General features: G+C 37.0%; 1 protein-coding gene across 1 annotated transcript in view; it reads right to left on the bottom strand.

The window, feature by feature from the left end:
- LOC104606298 (protein transport protein SEC31 homolog B-like) overlaps positions 1–19,332 on the bottom strand; it is a 31,020-nt gene extending 11,688 nt beyond the window's left edge. The window contains exons 1-10 of the mRNA XM_010271418.3: positions 18,741–19,332; positions 15,801–15,855; positions 15,550–15,672; positions 9,569–9,665; positions 9,435–9,471; positions 9,223–9,328; positions 9,073–9,130; positions 7,179–7,276; positions 6,896–7,015; positions 6,417–6,459 (exon numbers count right to left, since the gene is read on the bottom strand). Coding sequence (XP_010269720.1) covers positions 6,417–6,459; positions 6,896–7,015; positions 7,179–7,276; positions 9,073–9,130; positions 9,223–9,328; positions 9,435–9,471; positions 9,569–9,665; positions 15,550–15,672; positions 15,801–15,855; positions 18,741–19,057 — 1,054 coding nt within the window. The 5' untranslated portion in view covers positions 19,058–19,332. The remainder of the gene's footprint in view (positions 1–6,416; positions 6,460–6,895; positions 7,016–7,178; positions 7,277–9,072; positions 9,131–9,222; positions 9,329–9,434; positions 9,472–9,568; positions 9,666–15,549; positions 15,673–15,800; positions 15,856–18,740) is intronic.
- Positions 19,333–21,655: the final 2,323 nt, after the last annotated feature.

Consider the following 21,655-nt stretch of genomic DNA (forward strand, 5'->3'; position numbering starts at 1 on the left):
ATCCCATTGCTTGTTTTTGGAGTCTCTCTTCTTTAGGACTGAACTGGGATTTTGGTTTTAGAAGGGGTTTAAGGGACAAAGAATGTAACTTGTTATAAACTTATTACATAAACTAGGGTCAGTCTTCCTAGCAAGGGTGGATGACAATAGAATATGGATACCTTCCCCTTCTGAATCTTTCTCTTGTGCTTCTTTCTTTGACATTCTAGTTTCCTTAGAATCATGGGGGGGAGGCTTTTTTTTATGAATGAATGGTATTTTATTAAATAGACATAGAAATAGTACAAGCATGAAGCACCCTAAGAGGAGGCACGAGGTATAAAATCCCATTAAAGGTGGCTCCAAACCCAACTCTTTGCAGATTACAGTTACAAAATAGCCAAAAACAAAGAATCCCTTGAAGCCCCTTGTTTAGCTAAAGAATCTACTAAAGCATTTGCCGATGTACTAACCCACTCAAAGATAACCTACATGGTTCTCGTTAGCCATTTGACTTTTTTGATGATGTCCCTATATCCCCAAACAACAGTTTCTGGGTAATGACATCCATCCCACTATCACCTTAGAGTCTCCTTCAACCATCAAATTAGTCACTCCAAGTTGGTTGGAAATCTGTAGTCCTTGTACCACAGCTAATATCTCAGCCCTTGTAGAGTCTTCATAACCAACTGGGCCTGAGAATAAGGGCAGAATGTTGCCATCCTTATTCCTCAAAATCGCTCCTATACCCTAAGGTCCCGGATTACCTTGACTGCTCCCATCAAAGTTCAACTTAACAGCTCCTTCCAGAGGCGGTAACGAACTTGCTTGTGTTCTATTTTTCTTGGACGAGGTGGAGGACACTGCTGCCCAACTCCTTCGAAGGTCATCACTAAAGAGCAAGCCGATTCCCCCAAAAGTCCAAGCCTTCTGTTGGGAAGTTTTCTTGGAAAAGATAAATACTTGTGATGTGCTCCAGAGAAGAAGGCCAAACAAATGCCTAACACCTCATATGTGCATCTTATGTACGGAAAATGGTGAAACAATTCCTCACTTACTAGTCTCTTGCTCTTTCGCAAATTATGTTTGGTTGTGCATCTCTTCACTCTTTGGCTGCAGGTGGGACCCTCCACAGGACTTTGCAACTTTGTTCAGCCCAACTTTTAAGCAAGCAAAAAATAAAGGAAGATTTCTATGGAAGACAGCGAGGGCAGCAACAATATGGACACTATGGGAGGAAAGAAATGAAAGACTATTCAAAGAAAAGGCAGGGAGCATAGAGGACATTATTGAAAGCATAAAGATCAAAACAGCAAACTGGGTAAAAACTTTGGAAGCATTCAAATCTGTGGCAGTGGATGATGTTATTAGAGCCTGGTATGAAGTAGCAAATTCAGTCACTGTGAAAGACAAGGTAGTCTTGGACTGAAAGCCTCCTCATCCTAACAGACTAAAGTTAAACTTCGACGGAAGCTCTTTAGGAAATCCCAGGCTGTCAGGAATTAGAGTGTTCAGGGATGATGCAAGGAAAATGGTAGCCCTACTTTCAGGACCAATCGGAGTAAGGGACTCGGAAAGAAGGTGATTCAAAATTAGTAATTTCCTAGATGGACGACAGATATCCAGGTATGTGGAAGTTCAGACATCTAATTAGAAAAATTAAGAGTTTACCAAAGGATCTTGAGGTAAACTTCAAATGGGACAAGAGAACAGCAAATGGGATGGCTGATACTTTGGCTAAACAAGGGGTACATATGGATCAACTTTTCTGGGCAGATTTGGGAAAATCTTGCAACTTTTTTTTTGAAAAGGTAAGGTAAAAACTTTTATTAATGATTGAGGAAAGAGTTACAACAGCAACCCAGTGGAATACACCGGGAAGACAAACAGCTTACAGAACCCAAATAGAGTGAGATTCAAGAAGCTGAAAAACATTCTGGCTTTTAAATTCTGAAACAACAGATAACCAGGAAGCAAGTCTGCTGACGGCAATCTTTAACAGATCTTTAGGAGCTCTGGCTTTGCTGCAGAACACTCGGCTATTCCTTTCAGACCACAGAGAAACTATGATGATGGCAGGAATTGTTTTCCAGACCAGCTTCCCTTTCTTACTCAGACCAGAAATCTTCCAACTGCACAGAACATCCTTGACAGACCGAGGTATAACCCAGTTAATACCAGCCACCTTGATGAAGTGCTCCCACAGTTTAGCAGACACAGGGCAGTGCATGCAGAGGTGATCCCCAGATTCAGGTACCAAGCCACAAAGGTCACAGTTGAGATCAGATTAACTTTTGAGAGAAACTTGTTTAAAGCCAGCACCCAGACAAGAAAATTAGCCTTGGAGGGATTGGTAGGAAAATCTTGTAACTTTTGAAAAGCTTTGCTTCTCATGTCTTTAAAAATTTATCTTAATCTATACTATTTTTCATCCTTATAATGAAATGAAATTCTATTGATCACCAATCAAAAAAATATGGGTTCCTAGTCCAAAGGTATTTTTCTTGCGCTTCTTTCTTTTATGTCTTCAATTCTTCACAGGTTTTCTTCACCCCTTCCCTTTTAGAGAAATTTGGAATAAGCATGTTCCCCCAATAATTGAGGCTTTCTGCTGGCAAGTTTATCATGAGAAGATTAATACTTTGGATATTTTACAAAAAAAAAAAAGAAAGAAAGAAAGAAAGAATATCTATCTATCCCTTAATTGGCACATAATTTGTAAGGCTAGCAAATGAGACTGGTTACCACCTCTTAATCTCCTGTCCTTCTGTTACTTTAAATTGGGAATGGTTCTTTTTCTCATTTTCATGCAGGTGGACTATGCTTAAAAGCCTGGCCAGTGTGTTTGATGCTAGAGACTGCTAGTACCTTTAAGTGGCCTCAGAAAAAGAGGGGGGTTGTTATGGAGAAGTGCATGAGCTGCAATACTATGGACAGTTTGAGAAGAAAGGAATGAAAGGATTTTCAATGAAAAAGAAAGAAATTTAGAAGCAATCTTGGATTGCATTTTAGGAAAGGTGATTCATTGGGTAAAATCTTTGGACGTTTTTTATCAATATCTTTGGACATTTTTTGTCCTACTCCTTTGATGATATTAGAAGGAATTGGAGGAAGGTGGGTTTATCTACACCAAGAAAGAGCAAAGCATTAAAAGACTGGGAACCACCTGAAGACAATTACATAAAACTAAATTTTGATGGGAACAGCACAGGTAACCTTGGACATCTTTTCGTCCTACTCCGTGATGATATTAGAAGGAATTGGACGGAGGTGGCTTTATCCGCATCATGAAAGAGAAAAGCACACCTGAAGACAATTACACAAAACTAAATTTTAATGGGAATAGCTCAGGTAACCTATGAATTTTGGGTGTGGGAGGAATTTTTAGAGGTAAGGAAGGTCATATACTAGCTCTGTTTCTGGGCCCTACAAGGGAGATTCTACAAAAGTTGAACTCTTGGCTGTTTTTACAATTAACAAAAAGCAAAAGAGTTGAATTTGGAAAGAGTAATTGTTCAAGGTGACTCTCAAGTGATGATAGGAAGGCTAAAAGACAAGAAAACAGCAGTTTGGAGCTATAGAGATGTACTAAAGCAAATTAAAAGGTTAACAAGGAACATGATTATTTTTCAATGGGTATCCAGATAGGCAAATGTCATGGTGGACACCCTGGCTAAGCAAAGGGTAAATAGGGGGCAGTTGTCCTGGGCTCAGTTGTAATCATTTTTCTTTTTGTTTGGGTGAGGTAAATTAACCTCCTCAGTGGGAGCTGCATATGTACATATTTTCCTGTTTATATTAATAAAATCCTTTCATGTTATCCATACAAAAAAATGAGCGAATAAATCCAAAACGAAATTTATGGAAGAAAACCTTAGAACAAGGGGTTTCAAAATAAGTAGGAGTAAAACAGAATATATACAACGTAAATTTAATAATAATAGGAGTGCAAATCAGGGTACACTTGGAATTGGAGACCAAGAGATAGTATGACCTTTTTTTTTTGAGATAAAAGGATAACTTTCATTAAAAACAGGGGATGTACATGAGGAGATGTACAAAACAATAGCCAAAACAAGACCACATACCAAAAAATGAAAACCCCAAGGACTTACAAAGGCATTGAGGAGTCACTGTGCAAAAAATCCCTCCCCATCCCAGATTTGGCTAGAGAACGGGCCACTCTATTCATCTCTCTTGGAATCCATCTAAATTCTAAAATATAACCTTTTCCAGTACCTTGGTTTGACCACTGTTTTAAAATCACAAGGACCAATTTATGCCCAAGGCGCAAGGCACAAGGTGAGGCAAGCACCTTTTTTGAAGCAAGGCGCAGAAATACAAAAAAATGCTAAAAACCAAAAAAAAAATGTCAGAAAATTCAAAAAATGCAAAAAATATTAAACATAATATTAATAAAAAATATAAACTTAAGTTTTAAAATAAATGTTTTATAAAATCAATTGTCTAAAATTAAAATACATAAACATAACATGTAAAGAGTATTCAAATGAAAATTTAAAAATAAAATTAATCATATAGAGAATTTTCAAGCATGTAAAACCCACAATCTTTTTTTTATTCAATTGCATTACTTCAAGTGGCTAAAGTAATGTAAAACATATTGAATTCCTGATTCTACGAGCCACCTTTGTACCACGCCCCTCTAGGTGCACCTGAGACACGCCTTTTAAATCACTGGGTTTGAAAATTCATAAGGAACAGATTTTGGAGGATGTCACCTGGGGGTGATCATGGGCCAGGTCGGGCCCAAGCCGGGCTTTGCACTTATGATAAGGGCTATAGCTCCTAGGCCTGACCTGGCCTGGGGTTCCGGGCCTGAATCATATGCCCTAGACCAGGTCTATACAGGCCCAGGCCAGGCCGAGCCTGATTCCGGGCCAATGTCACTCATATGTAAAACATTATATATCTATATATTAAATGACATAACATGCATATAAACTTATTTTATACATTATATAATATAAAATATTACATATAATATAATTATACATGTCATGTTATAATATTTATATATAAAATATATAATATAATGTAAAATAACATGTATACATATGTATACATTATACACAAAATGTGCAAGTTTAAGTATATGTGGGCCGGGCTTGAAGTATTAAGCCCAAGCCCGGCCCTAAAATTTGTGGGCCTGATGTGGGCCCAGGCCTGGGCCGGGCCTGAACACAAAACCCAGGCCCAAGCCCGGAATTTCCGGGCCGGGCTGAAATGATCACCCATAAAATTATAGCAGGATGGGCAAAATGGAGGGATGATACCACTTAGATTAAAAGAAAAATTCTATAAAACAGTTTTAAAGCCAGCAATTCTGCATGGAGCTGAGTGTTGTTCAGTCAAGAAACAACATGTCCAAAAAAATAAGTGTGGCAGAAATGCATATGCTGAGGTGGATATGAATGAGTGGAAAAGTTAGAAAGGACAGAGTCAAAAATGAAATCATTCAAAAGAATATAGGAGTAGCTCCAATAGGTGATCAAATGAGAGAAAGTAGACTTGGATGGTTTGGTCACATGCATAGAAGATCACCTTCAGCACCATTAAGAAAAAGTGATCAGTTAGAAGTTGTAGAGTTTAGAAGGCTAGGGGCAGACCAAAAATGCCATGAGCCCAATTAGTAAGAAATGATTTAAGTGGTCTTAATTAACAATGAATTTGGCATTAAACAGAATGGAATTGTGAAACAGGAATCATGTAGCTGACCCCATAGAGTGGGGAATGGGGATAGGGGTTAGATGATGATTGTCTTGACCTCTCTCTTGGGGTGGGTCGGTATCAATTATCTTTTTGGGGTAAAAGAAACTACTGTGGAAAACGAATATCTTGATAGGTAGAATTGGTCTTGTTGAATCTATGTATTATTCTTCAAATTCATTTACTGCCTTTGCAAATTTCCAAAGGATGTAATTTTTTTTTTGAAAGATAAATAGAAAATTTTCATTAAACTGAAAAAGAGGATCTTAAAGATTAACCTAGGGGCCATTTAATGACAGCTGAAATTGTTTAACCCTTTGTCTTTTAGTAGATAAAATAATTAAACAATAAAAATATTCAAGGGTGGAATAAACTACTCAGCTTCAGCTTCAACCATTAAGGAGCCCATAATCTCCCTAAAACCTTATTCACTAAAATAAAAAATAATACCAGCCAGTTCATCTGTTATCACATGACCCCAATATAGGATCAAAAGCATCTAATATTAGCTCTTTAAACCATTTGTTTTTCTAGCTTTCCAAGTTAAGGGAATGGCAAGAACATCATGTTAATAAGAATAGGTTCCAAAGCCGTGGTTAAATAAAATTAGGATAGTAGGCAATAAGTTGGATGATAGATGATTTAGCAAAAGTGAAGCAACATTTGTGGAAAAACTAAACCTAGTTGTTGTATGAAAAAATACATACCTGTGCCAAAGGAACCCTCGCCAACAGCTAGTTTGCTGCAGGCCTGCACCATAAGAGACATAGATATGAGATAACAATTACAATCAAGGATGCAACTTGAGAGTAAGACCCTCTGACAAACTAAATAAAAATGCTTTGAGTTAAACAGCATAAACACTAATGCAGCAGGAATCAAGTCAAGAAAGAGAACATGATAGATGGAGCTCCTAACTTGGGAATTAATTGCAAAACTGGAAGAAAACTTATGCTTTATCAGAGGTTTCTACCTTACCAAGTTGCCATATATAAGACAAGCTTTTCTTCATTTGTTAGTACAGATTAGTTGAGAGATTTCTACTCTCAAATACAAAAATGGAAATCTAATCAAACAGCAGATCAATTATTTCACTCTAAGAGGGCCTGTAAAAACCATATAAGGAAGATTCTTTTTTTTTTTTGATAAATAGATATAAAGAAGAATTTCTACAACAGATGTCAACCTCAATATTATAGATGCCCATTTTTCCGTCAAATGAAGAAGCTGATACGATGCCCGGTATCTTTGGATACCAGTGGATATCAAAATTCCAGTTAGTCCCTGCTGGCAATTCAGATATAATCTGCACAAATTGAACCGAAAAGGCAGCACTGAAATATTAGAAAAAACATGTGACAACTACACAAGAAAATCATATTAGCAGAGAAGAGGAAGTTGAAATCCAGACCAGCACAATTGTACCAAGGAAAAAAAAGATCACTGAAGCTGATTAAAGGTTCCCCTACCTCTCCTGTAAATGTGTCCCAGCAAATTGTCCGGTTATCTTTAGCACAGGTAAGCAAATAGGAACTATCATTAGGACACCATGACATTGCAATTACACCTGGCATAGTCAATAAAGACAAAAAATTAAACAATCAATACCAAACAATACTATTTTTGCTAGTTAATATGACAATCCATGCATAACTTTTTTATCAATAACAGAAACATTTCATTAAGGGCAATCCATGCATAATAACTAAAGTCTAAAAAGAAGGTTAAGAGAACTGCAAAGATAACAAGAAAACCTATAGAAATGATGAGTCAGGACAAGAATGAAGAAGATACACCACATAAAGAACAAAAACGTAGTATGTAGATATGAACCTTGTTTGGATGATGGTTGTCAAGGATTTTTGGTAGTGCAGGTAAGCATAGAAGCACACTGACATGAATTCAATGTTTCAAACCATGCTCATGCTTCTTCCCTCTAAAAGGCAACTCAGAAAAAAAAAAAAAAAAAATCCACTGGGTAGCTTGGCAGTGGACAAGAGGAGAATCTTGCTTGCTGTATTCCAAACACCATCTCATTTTCAAAGTAATAAAAGCTTGTAGATTGCCATCTCTCCCAGACAGGTTTGACTGTGCTTTTGATTTCTGTCTGCTAACTAAGAAATGAAAAGTTGTGTCAGGGACTTGGAATGTACAGATCTACTCTGGCTTCTTGTTCTTTATTCAGGGATTATTCTGTCATTTTCCCTTGTTGAGCTTGCTGCTCATGGGTTGTTCGGGGTTATTTAATAATGACCTCCAACAACTTTAAGAGTCACCAGAAGAAGGTCAGGCTTTTAATATTAGTTGAATCTTCAGATTCATTTTGTGCTAAAAAAGTATGGATTCTATTATTGTTCATTTGAGAATATTGTGGGGAAATGGATTTTACCTCCTTGATGGTAGTTTTTTTGGGACCATTCCCTAAAAAAAAGAAAAAAGAAAAAACTAAAACAACCTGATTATCTCTGATTCTGATGATCCGTTTGCATAACCGGATTGAATGCAGATTTAACCTTATCTGATCTGATTATTTTGTAATATATAAATACTGCTTTAACATATAAATTTTATATAATTATATATAAATAATATATACTATATGTAAATTTATATATAATAAATTCAATATTTCATATTTATATTATTTTTTTTTTGAGAGAAAGGTATGACTTCATTCAATAAACAAAGAGGAATACATAAGAAGATGTACATCAGAGAAAGAACAAAAAGACTCACAGGACTACACAGTTATAGAACCATCGCTATATAGGCAATCCCTGTGAGCTCCAGATTTAGCTAAGCCAACAGCATAGAGTTTAGCTCTCTCGGAATCCAACACAGAATCATAGAATTTAGAGTATCTCTAGCTTCAGTGAAGAAATGTACTAAACTCCAGGGGCCACTATCAATTTCTCCTAACCATTTTATTGTGTTTGCAGTAATCTCTTTTAATGTTTAGGTTAAGGCAACCCAGATATGTAGCAATGCAAAGAGCAGTGAGGACAACCAAGATTTCTGCCTAGTTGACTTTGCAACCCCTATCAGACCACTAAAAGCCTAACATATTTATTGAATTTATTATATATAAGTTAAAGAGTAATTAATTTCATTTAGTAGAATCTGATTTGGTTTTCAGTTCTGACAAAGAACATGAAATCCAGACATATAATGGGAACAAATATAATTATGATAAACATAGAACATGAAATCCAGACATGAGCAAGGGCCCCCATTTGCAAATCATAGTCATCAAAAACAATTATGATCATCTTGCTAAAAGATAGTCCAGATCATTAACCACCTCCAACACATTCAAATCTAATAAAAGAAGAATTCGAAGCACTACCATGCCAGATAACAAACCTCGAGTGTGCCCAACAAATTCTTTTGATGGTGACATTGGGTTCCTCATATCCCACAACTGTAATAAATATCATAAAGATTACTCAGACTAAAACAAAACAGTCTAGAGAAATGTACATGACAGAAGTTATTAATCAAAAGACATTGTACCCTTAGAGAAGGTGAACTATCATCATCAGAAGCAACAATTAGCTGAGTCGCAACATCAGGATTCCACTGCAAAACAGAGCTTCCTCTTCTACTTGAATCTGACAATCTGTTAAAAACACAAAAAAAAACCTTGTCAAGATGTAAGATTTCACAGTTTAGATCTACCATCAAAAAAGTATAGAACATCTCAAATTCAGGCACAAATAGCTTACGTTATCACTGGCTTCTGCCGCCTCAAGTCCCAAACCACTGTAAATGGCAAAACAAATCCAGCAAAGATAAAAGTGAGTAAATGCTGACTAATGTATCAAAGTATTTGAAAATAAATAAACATATTCCTCCTCACCTGTAGTTCCATTATGTGAAGTGGATGCTAATATATGTTGAACCTTGTGATTCCATGATAAGAAGGAAATATCAGTTTGAGAACCAGATCCAACACCCTGAAGAAATTTTAACAGGCTGTGTTAAATGCTGCAAAAATCTCAAGAAACATGATTGTACTGTAGAAACTCATCTCAACTAGATAAAGACTAGTCCTACTATTTGGTGTCAGCTACATGCCATTACACAAACAATGATTGAATTATCTCAGAAAGGGTTTCGAAAATAATTTATGACTGCTGTCAGCCTGGAACAGGCTTCCTTTATCTGGAATTCAGACAAGCACTTGCAAAGGAGATTAAAATATAAAATACAAATAAAATAAAATCTAAAATATGTTATGAGCCTTATTCATATATTTTAAGCAGTGAGCAGAAATATCACCATAGGTAGTTAATAAGAAATTTGAAGAGTCTAATGTCCACTTAAATACATGTTAACTACTTAACCATATGCAGACATATTGAGCAGCATGTTGGGATAACGAAAGTGATTTTTTTATCAATAACTCGGAAAAGATTTCATTAATTAGAAAACTTTAGGATATAACAAGAAGTTGTGAAAGAAGCCAGCTTTAGTAAGTGTTAGAATTGTTAGAAGTAGTTAACAGGGGCAGTATTGTCTTTTTCATGCTATTCTTTCTCTCTTATATCTGCTGTAACTTTCATAAGGGTATTGTAGTCATTTCAGCTTTAGTAGAATGTTAATATAACCTGAGTCGACAGTAAGGAGAGGTGAACAGATTTCTCCTTTCTAGCCTTCCCTCTTCTCCTCTCCTTTTCTTCTCTTCCCCTTCTCTTTCTCTTCCTATCTTCTTCTCTTTCTTTCTTCTATCCTTTTCTTCACCTATTCTTACTTTATTAAAGTTAGAACATGGTATAAGAGCCTTGAGATCGACTGTACCATTCGCGGCACTGTTCACGTCTCAACTTTTTGTGCCCTAGGAATAGAGAATATTTTCTATTCTTTGTTGGAAAGGAAAAGGATTTAAGAGGACTGATTGCCACTTGGAAAAGAGGCTTTAATGCCTCAAGTTGCAGTGTTGTGTGAGTTGGTGGTGTTTTTCTAAAAACCCTCTATTCGGTAGTTCGAAGAGGGTAGCTTTGTGATGTCTCGAGTTGTGAGGTAGGTTCTCCTCAATGTGTGGTGATTTTATAGTCGTTTGTGTTGTGGTGACACCTTGTGACAAGTGTACAATCTTTCCCAAGTGTTTCTGAAGTAGATGGCTGATGATTCTTAGTGTTTTTCCTAAAGAAAAAGGTGTATTGCAGTAATTGCATACCAGCTGTTTGATAGTTTGCCTAGGTGACAAACCAGTGATCAACTCTCACTCATGGGTTCATCAAATAGTATCACTAAACCTATAGTAGTTGTGCAATAAGATTTTATGACTTCTCAATTAACTATAGTGAAACTCAACGGTACTAATTATATCCCATGGGCCAAGTCGGTTGAGGTATCTCTCATTGCAAGAGGTAAGTTGAAATACATCAAGGAGGGTCCATTGAAAAGTGAATCAAAAGGGTACAATGAATGGGTACAAGAGAATGCTCAAATTATGACATCACTTTGGAATAGTATAGGGAATCACATTAGTGTAAACCTTATGTTTCTAGACACAGCCAAGGAGATATGGAACCATGCCAAGCAATTATGCTCTGGACAAGACAATGTCACAAGAATTTACCAATTGTACCAAGGCTATTTTTCTCTTCAACAAGGGGATAAAAGTGTTGAAGAATACTATGCTTCTCTAAAAAGCTTAAGGAATGAGCCCAATGTTTATCAACCCCTATCCACTGATTTGAAGACTCAACAAGAACAACGAAAACATGTAAATGTAGCAAGATTTTTGTATGGGTTGAGGTCTGAATTTGAACCAATGCGAGGCCAAATCGCAGGGAGCAGTGATCTTCCATCCTTTTCTGAGGTTTTCTCCCACATAAGGAGAGTGGAGGAAATGTGAGGGGTTTTGGTCGTGAGCCTAGAGGTGCACGAGGAGGTGATAGAAAGTTTGGTGGTGCAAGGGGTGGTGGTGGTCGTAGTGGTAGTGGCCATGGTTCAGACCGTGAGTGCTCACATTGTGGACAAAAAGGTCACACAGTCAACTTTTGTTATGATCTTCATGGCCTTCCATCTTCCTAGGCTAACCAAGCAATGGTGGAAGGTGATTTTGGGAGTCTTAGTGTGACTGAAGATGCTCCTACTTCCAATGTTGGTAAAGATAAAGACACAATCTCTATCTCATGTGAGGAGTATGAAAAGCTTCACCAATCTACCTCTTCTAGTTTTGCCACTGTTACACTTGTGAAGTCAGGTACTGCTTGTCTTGCTTCTAATTCACCTTCACCTTGGGTAATTAACTCTAGAGCTTCAGACCACATGATTGGCTCCTCAAATATGTTTGTATCCTTGTCACCACCTTCTACCTCGCAAACCGTTACCTTAGCTAATGGTTCTTCTTCTGCTATTACTGGTACCGATAATGTGTCTCTTGGTTCTGACCTTAGTTTATGCTTGGTTTTTTTATGTTCCTAAGTTTCCTTTCGTCTCTTGTCTATAAGTAAGCTTACTCAAACCTGTCATTGTTCAGTAACATATTATCCTTTATATTGTGTCTTTAAGGATCTCAAAACAAGGAAGACGATTGGTGGCGGTCATGAAGTTGGAGGACTGTACTACTTGGATGACCATGGTCCTCAGAAGGCTCATTTCTCTCTTACACCACACCAGTGGCATTGTTGTTTTGGCCATCTTTCTCTATGTTTTGAAAAAACAAGACCCAACCTTGGAGTCTGTAACTCGGCTAGATTGTGAGTCATGTCAAGTGAGTAAACATCATAGAGTGTCTTTTGTTGTTAGGGATGATAAGAGAGTCCTGAGTCCTTTTGCTTTAGACCATTCATATATATGGGGTCCTAGTCATGTGTCATCTTATAATGGATTTAGATATTTTGTAACATTTATTGATGACTATTCAAGAATGACATAGATTTACTTAATGAATGACCGTTCAGAATAGATCTCTACTTTTCTATCTTTTCATGTTGAGATAAAGAATCAATTTGGTGTATGTATTAAAGTGTTTCGTTCAAATAATGCCAAGGAATACTTTCATAATAATTTTCAGTCTTATTTTGACTATCATGGTGTTATACATCAATCCTCGTGTTCACACACTCCTCAGCAAAATGGTGTGGTTGAGAGAAAAAATTGCCATGTGATTGAAACTACTCAGCCTTGTTGATTCAAATGTCAGTTCCTAAAATCTATTGGAGTGATGCAGTTCTCACCTCTTGTTTTCTCATAAACCATATGCCTTCCATCTCACCTTTCTCTATCTTAGATGGCGAGTGACCTTTCTCTATCTTATTTCCTTCCATCTCACCTTTCTCTCTTCCTTCTCGTGTGTTTGGTTGTGTTTTGTTCACAAATTGGGTCTTGGCCATGATAAACTTGACTCCAGAGCTATTAAATGTATTTTTCTTGGTTATTCTCGTACTCAAAAAGGTTACAAATGCTATGATCCTGTTCTACGAAAAGCTTTTATTGCTCCGGATGTTACCTTCTTTGAGAGTTTACCCTATTTCTCTGGACATGAGCCTTCTTCTATTCCTCTTCCCTCTAAATTCGGTGTTATCTTTATTCCCTTACCTACTATGGAAGAGCTTATTCGACCATTTATTCACAGAGTGTACTCTAGACGTGATAGGCAACCAAAATTGTCGTCAGTAGTTGATCCAGCTCCAGCTTCTGACATGCCACCAGAGCCTTTTCCATTGACAGATCCACCATCCTCAAATCTTGATCTTCCTATTGCTCTTCATAAAGGTAAGCGTACTTGCACAGATCACCCCTTTCTCAATATGTCTCCTTTGCTCACTTGTCTCCTTCACAACAATGTTTCATTTCCCTTCTATCATTTGTTTCTCTACTGTGTTCTCTACAGGAAGCCTTCTCATCTCCTAACTAGAAGAAGGCGATGGATGAAGAATGTCATACTCTTTAATCCAATAATACTTGGGATCTCACTTCCTTATCACCTGGGAAGCAAGCCATTGGTTGTCGATGGGTATATACAGTTAAATACCATCAAGACGGCAACATTGAGCGGTTCAAAGCCCAACTTGTTGCAAAGGGGTATACTTGGACCTATGGTGTGGTTCATAAACCTTCTCTCCCATAGCTAAAATAGGTTCTGTACAAATGCTCATTTCTTTAGCTGCCCACTTTGGTTGGCCCCTATTTTAGCTTGATGTCAAAAATGAGTTTCTCCATGGTGATCTTCAAGAGGAGGTATATATGGAGCAATCTCCTGGGTATGTTGCTCAAAGGGAGTCAGGAAAGGTGTGTCGATTGAAGAAGGCTATCTATGGGCTGAAACAATCACCGTCGGTATGGTTCGGTCGTTTTAGTAGTGTGGTGCAAGATTTTGGCTTGAAACAATGCAGTGTTGATCACTCTATGTTTAGCAGAGACTCGTCATCTGGGAAGATCATTCTAACAGTGTATGTTGATGATATTGTTCTCACTGGCAATGATATACATGGAATTGATGAGTTGAAACAGTTCCTACAGCAACACTTTCAAACTAAAGATCTAAGAACTTGAAGTACTTTCTTGGAATTGAGGTAGCTCGATCAAAGTGGGGAATCTCCCTGTCCCAAAGAAAGTATGTTTTAGATATGTTGAATGAAACTGGGTTGTTAGGATCCAAGCCAATTGAAACTCCCATGGATCCCAATGTGAAGATGGTTGATAGTCAGGGGAAGCTATTAGAAGACCCTACAAGGTATCGGAGGCTAGTAAGCAAGTTGGTCTATCTTACCATCATTAGGCCTGACATCTCCTTTAGTGTTGGAGTCCTCAGTCAATTCATGCAAAATCCAACAACTACTCATTGGGATGGTGTTATGAGGGTGTTGAAATATCTAAAGGGTGCTCCTGGTCAAGGGATTTTGTACAAGAAAGGGGGAGATATGTCTCTGGTAGAATACTCAAATGCAGATTGGGCAGGGTCTCCGATGGACAAGAAGTCTACTATAGGTTATTGTACTTTACTATGCAGAAATCTCGTTACTTGGAAGAGCAAAAAGCATAATGCAGTTGCTAGGAATAGTGCTGAAGCTGAATACAAGGCAATGGCCCATGCTACTTGTGAACTAGTCTAGTTGAAGCATCTTCTTTAGGAGATGAATATCACAATTTGACAACCAAACTGCAACACATATTGCCTCTAATCCAATGTTCATGAAAGGACTAAACACATTGAAGTTGATTGCCATTTCGTGAGAGAGAAAGTGACAAGTGGAGAGGTTGTTACTCCCTATGCTAAATTTGAAGACCAAGTAGCTAATATTTTTACTAAAAGTGTGGGTCGCTCAAGGGTGGACTATAGTTGTAACAAGCTAGAACTTTATGATATATATGCTCCAGCTTGAGGGTGAATGTTAGAATTGATAGAAGTAGTTAAAAGGGGCAGTATCGTCTTTTTCATGTTATTCTTTCTCTCTTATATCTGCTGTAACAAATCTTAAGGGTATTGTAGTCATTTCAGCTTTAGTAGAATGCTAATACAACCTAGGTCGACAGTAAGGAGAGGTGAACAGATTTCTCCTTTCTAGTCTTCCCTCTTTTCTTCTCCTTTTCTTCTCATTTTCTTCTCTTTCCCTTCTCTTTCTCTTCCTATCTTCTTCTTTTTCTTTCTTCTATCATTTTCTTCACCTTTTCTTACTTTATTGAAGTTGGAACAGTAAGCTGACCCAGAACAGAATTACAAATGCGCCCAAAACATGTGTTTTTTGAATCCCTTGCTTTAATGAAAGTGGTATTAACAGTTTCCAAGTTGAAGTGGTTGAGAATAAGTAACTTTTTTATATGCTAAGCACTTGAAAAGGCAAGGATAAGGTTTCGCTTGCATCAAGAACCACAGAACCTACAAACCTTGAGAGGTGGAAAATGAGTGGGTTCTACTGGGTTTGCCATATCCCATATGCAGATTTCACCCCCATCAGCTCCAGAAGCAAGTAGATTTGGTGTGATACTGTTGAATTCCAAACCAAGAACCTGTGCTTACAGAGAATTTCATACAATACCGATCATGTCAGAAAGAATATTATTAGAAAGCATCCAAGAGATAGAAGAGTAATTGCAATCTGTGCCAGGGAAAACACAAAAAAAAAATGAAAACTTACAGGTCCTGTATGCTTAGTAAGACGACTAACAAGGGCCCCTTCAATTTCCTCTTGGCTGCAAAAAAAATTATATTTGTGTCATCAATCCAACTACAGATTTTTTTTTATCTATACTACAGAAATTTTCTGCTCTGCAGATTTTGAGGAAAAAAACAGTTCATCCTCATAAAAGAAAAAAAAAGAAAGTTCAGGACTTTTCCATGTTGGATATATCCAACTCGAATGTAAAATTAAAAAGGATAAAAAAATAGGCTTCAATAAGATTTTACTCATGGTTTAGAGAGAATAACATGAATTGTCCCAAATTATGTATGTCCAATGTGACTTCCCTAATTCTCTACTTCAAGAAGTGGAAGGCAAAAATTAACAATCTACATAGTTGTCAAGGGAAGCGATAATGCATTTTCAGAGTAACCTTGTGCCTCAGCTTAGTATTTTCACATAGCAGGTTTACCAAAATTAGGTGTAATGCAGATAAACCATATCAGATTGTATAAATAAGGTTATAAGCATATTAATGGACATCATAAAAAGTAAAAATCAGTTTACAATTTACATAGCCATAAGATGTGTTTAAGGCAAAAATAAAGAACATCACAAAAACCATTTCCAATTTACAGAGGCATAAAATGTGTTTAAGGCAAACATGACAACAATGAGAAAATAGCATGTTCAATTAAAAGTATTCATTATGTATTACTCATAAGAGGCATGTTTTACCCCTTCTATTTCTTGTTTTCAATGAACCTTTATTTCCCATCAAGGAAAAAACAAGAGGCTTATTCTGCTTTTTCTCTCTCAATTTCTATGAACAAAAAAAAATATCTCCCTCCAAGGAAAATTAGGATTAGGTTCAATTTTTTCAAATCATCTACAATCATTTTTTTTGGATCAGCAAAAGAGGATTTTTATTAATTTAAAAACAGATTACAAGCATTTTCCAGAGTATAACGATATAGAAAGGTCCCAGAATACAAGGATCATCAACCCTCTGTTTTAACACATCCAGCTACAGTTTTGCCCAAAATAGAGAAGGCCTATCAACTCCATTTTTTTTCCTAGAGTGTCTGCCAATCTATTTGATGTCCTTTTAGTCCACCCAAATGTAGAGTTGAAGCTCTTAGCCAGTAATTCAATCTCCCTGAAAGCAAATCTATACTTCCATGGTGCTGAGTTTCCTTGCTTCACCCAAGAGATGACCAACAGTGAGTCCCCTTCCACTTCCAACTCTCTAGCTTCTAATTGCACTGCTAATTTCAAGCCTTGCAAGAGTGTCATTACAGCTGCCTGAACCAAGTCTCCATACCCAATTGGTCCTGAGAACAAAGCCACAATTTCTCAATGATGATTTCTGAAAACTCCCCCCATTCCCTCCCTCCCTGGGTTCCCAAAGGAGCTACCATCAAAGTTCAGGTTCAATTTATTTGGCTCTAGAAGTTTCCAATACATCTTGATAATTTCTTTATGCATTTCCATTTGTGCCACTTCCTTCCATTTTCTCATTATGTCATTTGTTGAAACATCTTTGAAAATAACTACTGTTTCAGCCTAGCGTGTAGATCTGATTTTTATTGTTTCAATTACTTCCCCCTTAGATCTGCTCTTCTCAAAGAAAATCCTTTGATTTCTTTCTTCCCAAATGGTCCAAACTACAGCTGCTCTTGTTACCCTCCATCCTTCTAACTGTTTTTTTTTTTATCAACAGAAGAGAATTTAGTTATTTATTAAGCTGAAAAACCTCCACCCTTCTAACTGTACCATAATAGGGGCTACTGCCTTCATTTTGTTTCCTTTTTCTTCACAATTAGAACGCTCAAACATGTTCTCTTCTCTGCATCCCTTATTGCATTATACATAACAAGGGCTTGGTCCCATCATTTGTTTTCCTTTTCCTATTGTTTGATTTATTAACAGAAATGCACACACACATGATATTCTCTATGTATCACCCTCTTGAACTAACAAGATGGGCAACACCACCTGGTTGTTTTCTTAGGCTAACGTATGTTACTTTAACTCTACTTCTAAATTCTAATGCTTCAATTTTTCATGTTAGAACGCTTCTAATATTTTCTTGTAGCAATATAATTCATAAAAGAGGGTAAAAAACTAAGTTACAACTTACAAGTAAATTTACATATTAAAAATATCAATGCCATTATGATCAGGTCAGGTATGCCATCTAGGCAACAGGGCGCTGCCTGTCACTCAGCCTCAACTCAGCGCCTTGACAACTATGCGCATGCACGTTTACACTCTTTTCAATTAATATAACTCAAGTTTCAATTATTGGTCAAAGAAGAATATCATGTTTAATGTGCCCCCAGAACACAAATTCCATGTAAAACGTCAATGGTGCAGTTTCAGATTGCCATGATGCCATCTTATTGGCCCTCATTTTGGGACTTTAAAGATTATGTAGCCCACGTATGTTCTCGGAGGGGGAAAAATAGAAATAGTGATGGTGGAATATTTGATTTAGAAAAAAAAATTATGAGGAAAAGGAATTTGCCATCCCAGTGACTGCAAACTCGACATGTCAAAATGTGGACAGTAGGAATGCCAGTAAGAAGCAAGAATTGAAGCAAAAGAATAGATTTATGATCTAATTCGAAAAAGAATTAACTTTAATAAAAAATACAAAACGAGTATCATAATAACAGTCAGATAAGAACCGATGAAGATCATATAAATTCTAACTTCACGCACAAATGGACATCAAATGAGAAATAAAATCTTCCATATATTTTTAACAAAGTTACTGTTATTGATCAAAAAAAAAATGAGAGATAAAATCTATCTGTGAGCTATCAATTCCACTGGATTCTGGAAGCAGGTGATGTAACCAGTGAACTATCCGATTTGATCGAGCAGAAATGCAATATCTTTGAACACAACTAATAAAATTGAATTCAATAAATGCAACAATGGAATAACTACCGCATAAGAGTGAGAGGATTCCAAATACTGATATGTCCATCAACAAGCCCTCCGGCAATAAGTCCGAGGGAGAATTCTTCAGTTCCAGATCCAGTCTTACTCCACGAAAGCCGATTAAACCGTTCACTGCTCGGGCACTCACCAGTAAGCAGGAGCTCGCGATCGTCCGACTGGAAATCGAGCTTGAATATCTCAATGTTCGCAGAAGAACTAAACGACAGATCTACCGCACCGGCTATGGTCCCAGCCGCGAGGTAATGCGATTCCGGCGAGAAGGCGACGGACGCCGATCTGTTAACGCTTTTTATGCAAGCCATAGCGTGAGCTCCCGATAGAACCAAGACTCTAAGATCCGCACCTCCTTCGCAGAGCCAATTCGGCACAGATCTATAGATCGAAATAGAAAGCCTCCTTCAATTAGGTTAGAAATTAGGGTTTTCTCCAGTTCAGTGTCTTCCTCTTCTGTGAATCCAAGATTGGATCGAAGCTCGGTAGAAATGGGAAGAAAAGAAAAGGAGGAGGTCTCAGTTTCTGCGTCTCTCTATATTCGTGTCTAAAAAATGTGTGGGAAGATAAATTTGGATTTCGGTCTACCGTCTGAACTGGTTTGGGCCGGTTTGTATTACAATTGAAAGCCCATTACGAAACGCCCACGAGAGTCAAGAAAGAGAAACGAGCAAGAGGGAGAGGGGAGATAGAATCATAGAAATGATGGAGCGGGTGAGCGGTCGGCGAGCACCCGGATCAGAGTAGATACTAGATAATCCGGTCCATGTTGAAGAACCCGGACCGAGTTAAACCAATGGAATGGGACAAGGCCGGCCAAACCGCCTTAGCACCAAGGGCGCCAAGGCGGTGCCGCGGTGACCCGAGCCAGTGGAGACTACTCCTAATCTTGTATTCTTATTTCTTCTTCTTCTTCTTTTTTTTTTTTCAACTAAGGACAAAGAATAGAGCCAAAAAAACCCATAAATTGTGAACGAAAGTTCGGTAAACTTATATTGTACATGTAAAACAAAAATATATTTTAAATTCTAAAATATATTACAAATTAAAAGTTCTCAGTTCCCAATTTTTTTGTCCCATATTTCTCAAAAAATCCTTATTATTCGTGTTATATTCTATTTTTTGATGATTTGTATTATTTTCCCAAATATTTCTAAAAACAGTGCAGTTTGTGAACTTTTTTTTCAAAATATAGGGGTATGTATGTATACAATGCCCATATTATCATATGCAAATTTACTAACTCTTAGGCCGGGCTTACTCTTCTTATAATCTTACCAAAAAGAGAAATAAAAACAGGTTTGGGTTACTTAGGGATGGTAATTTTCTCTACCCCTATTAAGTAGTCCATGGGGTTGAGGATGGAGATTGCCTTGATGGAGACCGGGTGAGGATGGGGATTGATAGTGATACCTGATTAGAGATAGGGACATAGATGGGGAGTGAATTCCACACCCCACCCCAATCCCAATTATATATATTAAATATATACATGATATAATATTATTTATATTATATATCAAAATATTTTTTAATATTTTAAAATTAAAAATTCACTTATTTTAAGTGAATCTATTTTCTAAATAATTAATTTAAAAATTTCATGAATTTGGGTTCCCAATTAAGAACTCGTCTCCATTGGAGTCAAGGATGGGAATTTGTTTCAAAGTTGGGGCAAAGGATGGGGAATATGGCCCCTTCCCCAAACCCACCCCATTGCCATTCCTATGGCTTTGTCATTAAAACTCATAAACCTATTCATTTTGCTCCCATTGTTGTTTCCTACTACCCATTCCTATTGTTCAATAAATATCAATATTTACTTGCTTCATGTAAAAGGATCAACTTTTTTTTATAATTTAGAAGGTGCTACGCAAGCCTAGGGTAGTTATTGTAAAAGGATCGACTTCAAAGAAACGATGGCCGAGCCTTCGAAAGTTTGAAGACAATGATAATGAACCAGAAGGGAGAAAAGAATGGAGAGAAAGCATATTGACCACACCCCTTCAAAAGGGCTGCACTACATACCCTCCAATGAGATGTTATTCATTTTTCACGTCATTTTGAATGGAGGGTTTAGGTTTTTTAAACTAAATAAAGCCTATGAAAGAATGCACTTTTGGATCATTTGCATTTCAAGTCCTCTCTCTCTCTCTCCTCCTATGTTGATCCTTTCTTAGCATTCAGAGAATGGATATTAGAATTCTTTCCTGATTTATTTTTTTGAATGAAAAAGCAATGATCTTTAATGCTTTTTTTTTCTTGTTTTGTTTGTATTTGTATGGAACTGGCCCTCATGAGATGTTAGATAAATGGACCAAAGAGTTAAGCAGAGTGAACTCAGAATTTGCGATAAGGGAAGCAGCGCCTGACATCTCTTTGGAACAGACCCTTCTTCTCTTTGAGAATGAGATCCCATTCCAGTTGATTCTAATTCCCATTTGAACCAATTCAAGGGATTTCAATTCTGATTCCAATAGCAAACCAAGTGGGCCCTAATATTTTACTACATTCCTACTTGGTAGTGATCAATTGTTTCATAAAAATATTATACGCTTTTGATAGCATCCCAATATCAAAATCATACACTTGGAAATTGTCACGCATTTGAGGAAAAGTCTCAAACCTTTTAGTAAGTTTTTTTTTTATTTATTATTATGTTCATATATCAAACTTAAATTAGAAAAATGCTTGGTTCAAACTTCAAAATAATATTTTCAACCCATCACCCGTCAAAGTAGTTGCTAGAATCGTGACCTTTACTTTCTAAATTTACAAACACAGATATGCATGGATAATATTTTTTAGAGTAAAATATAAAAATCTCCTGTAAAGTTTCTTACAATCATAAAAACCTCCCTTCCGTCATTGAATAAGACGAAAAACGATAGCTAATGCATTATTTATTA

Source organism: Nelumbo nucifera, chromosome 2 (assembly GCF_055504915.1).
Source record: "Nelumbo nucifera cultivar China Antique chromosome 2, China Antique-T2T, whole genome shotgun sequence".
NCBI lineage: Eukaryota > Viridiplantae > Streptophyta > Magnoliopsida > Proteales > Nelumbonaceae > Nelumbo > Nelumbo nucifera.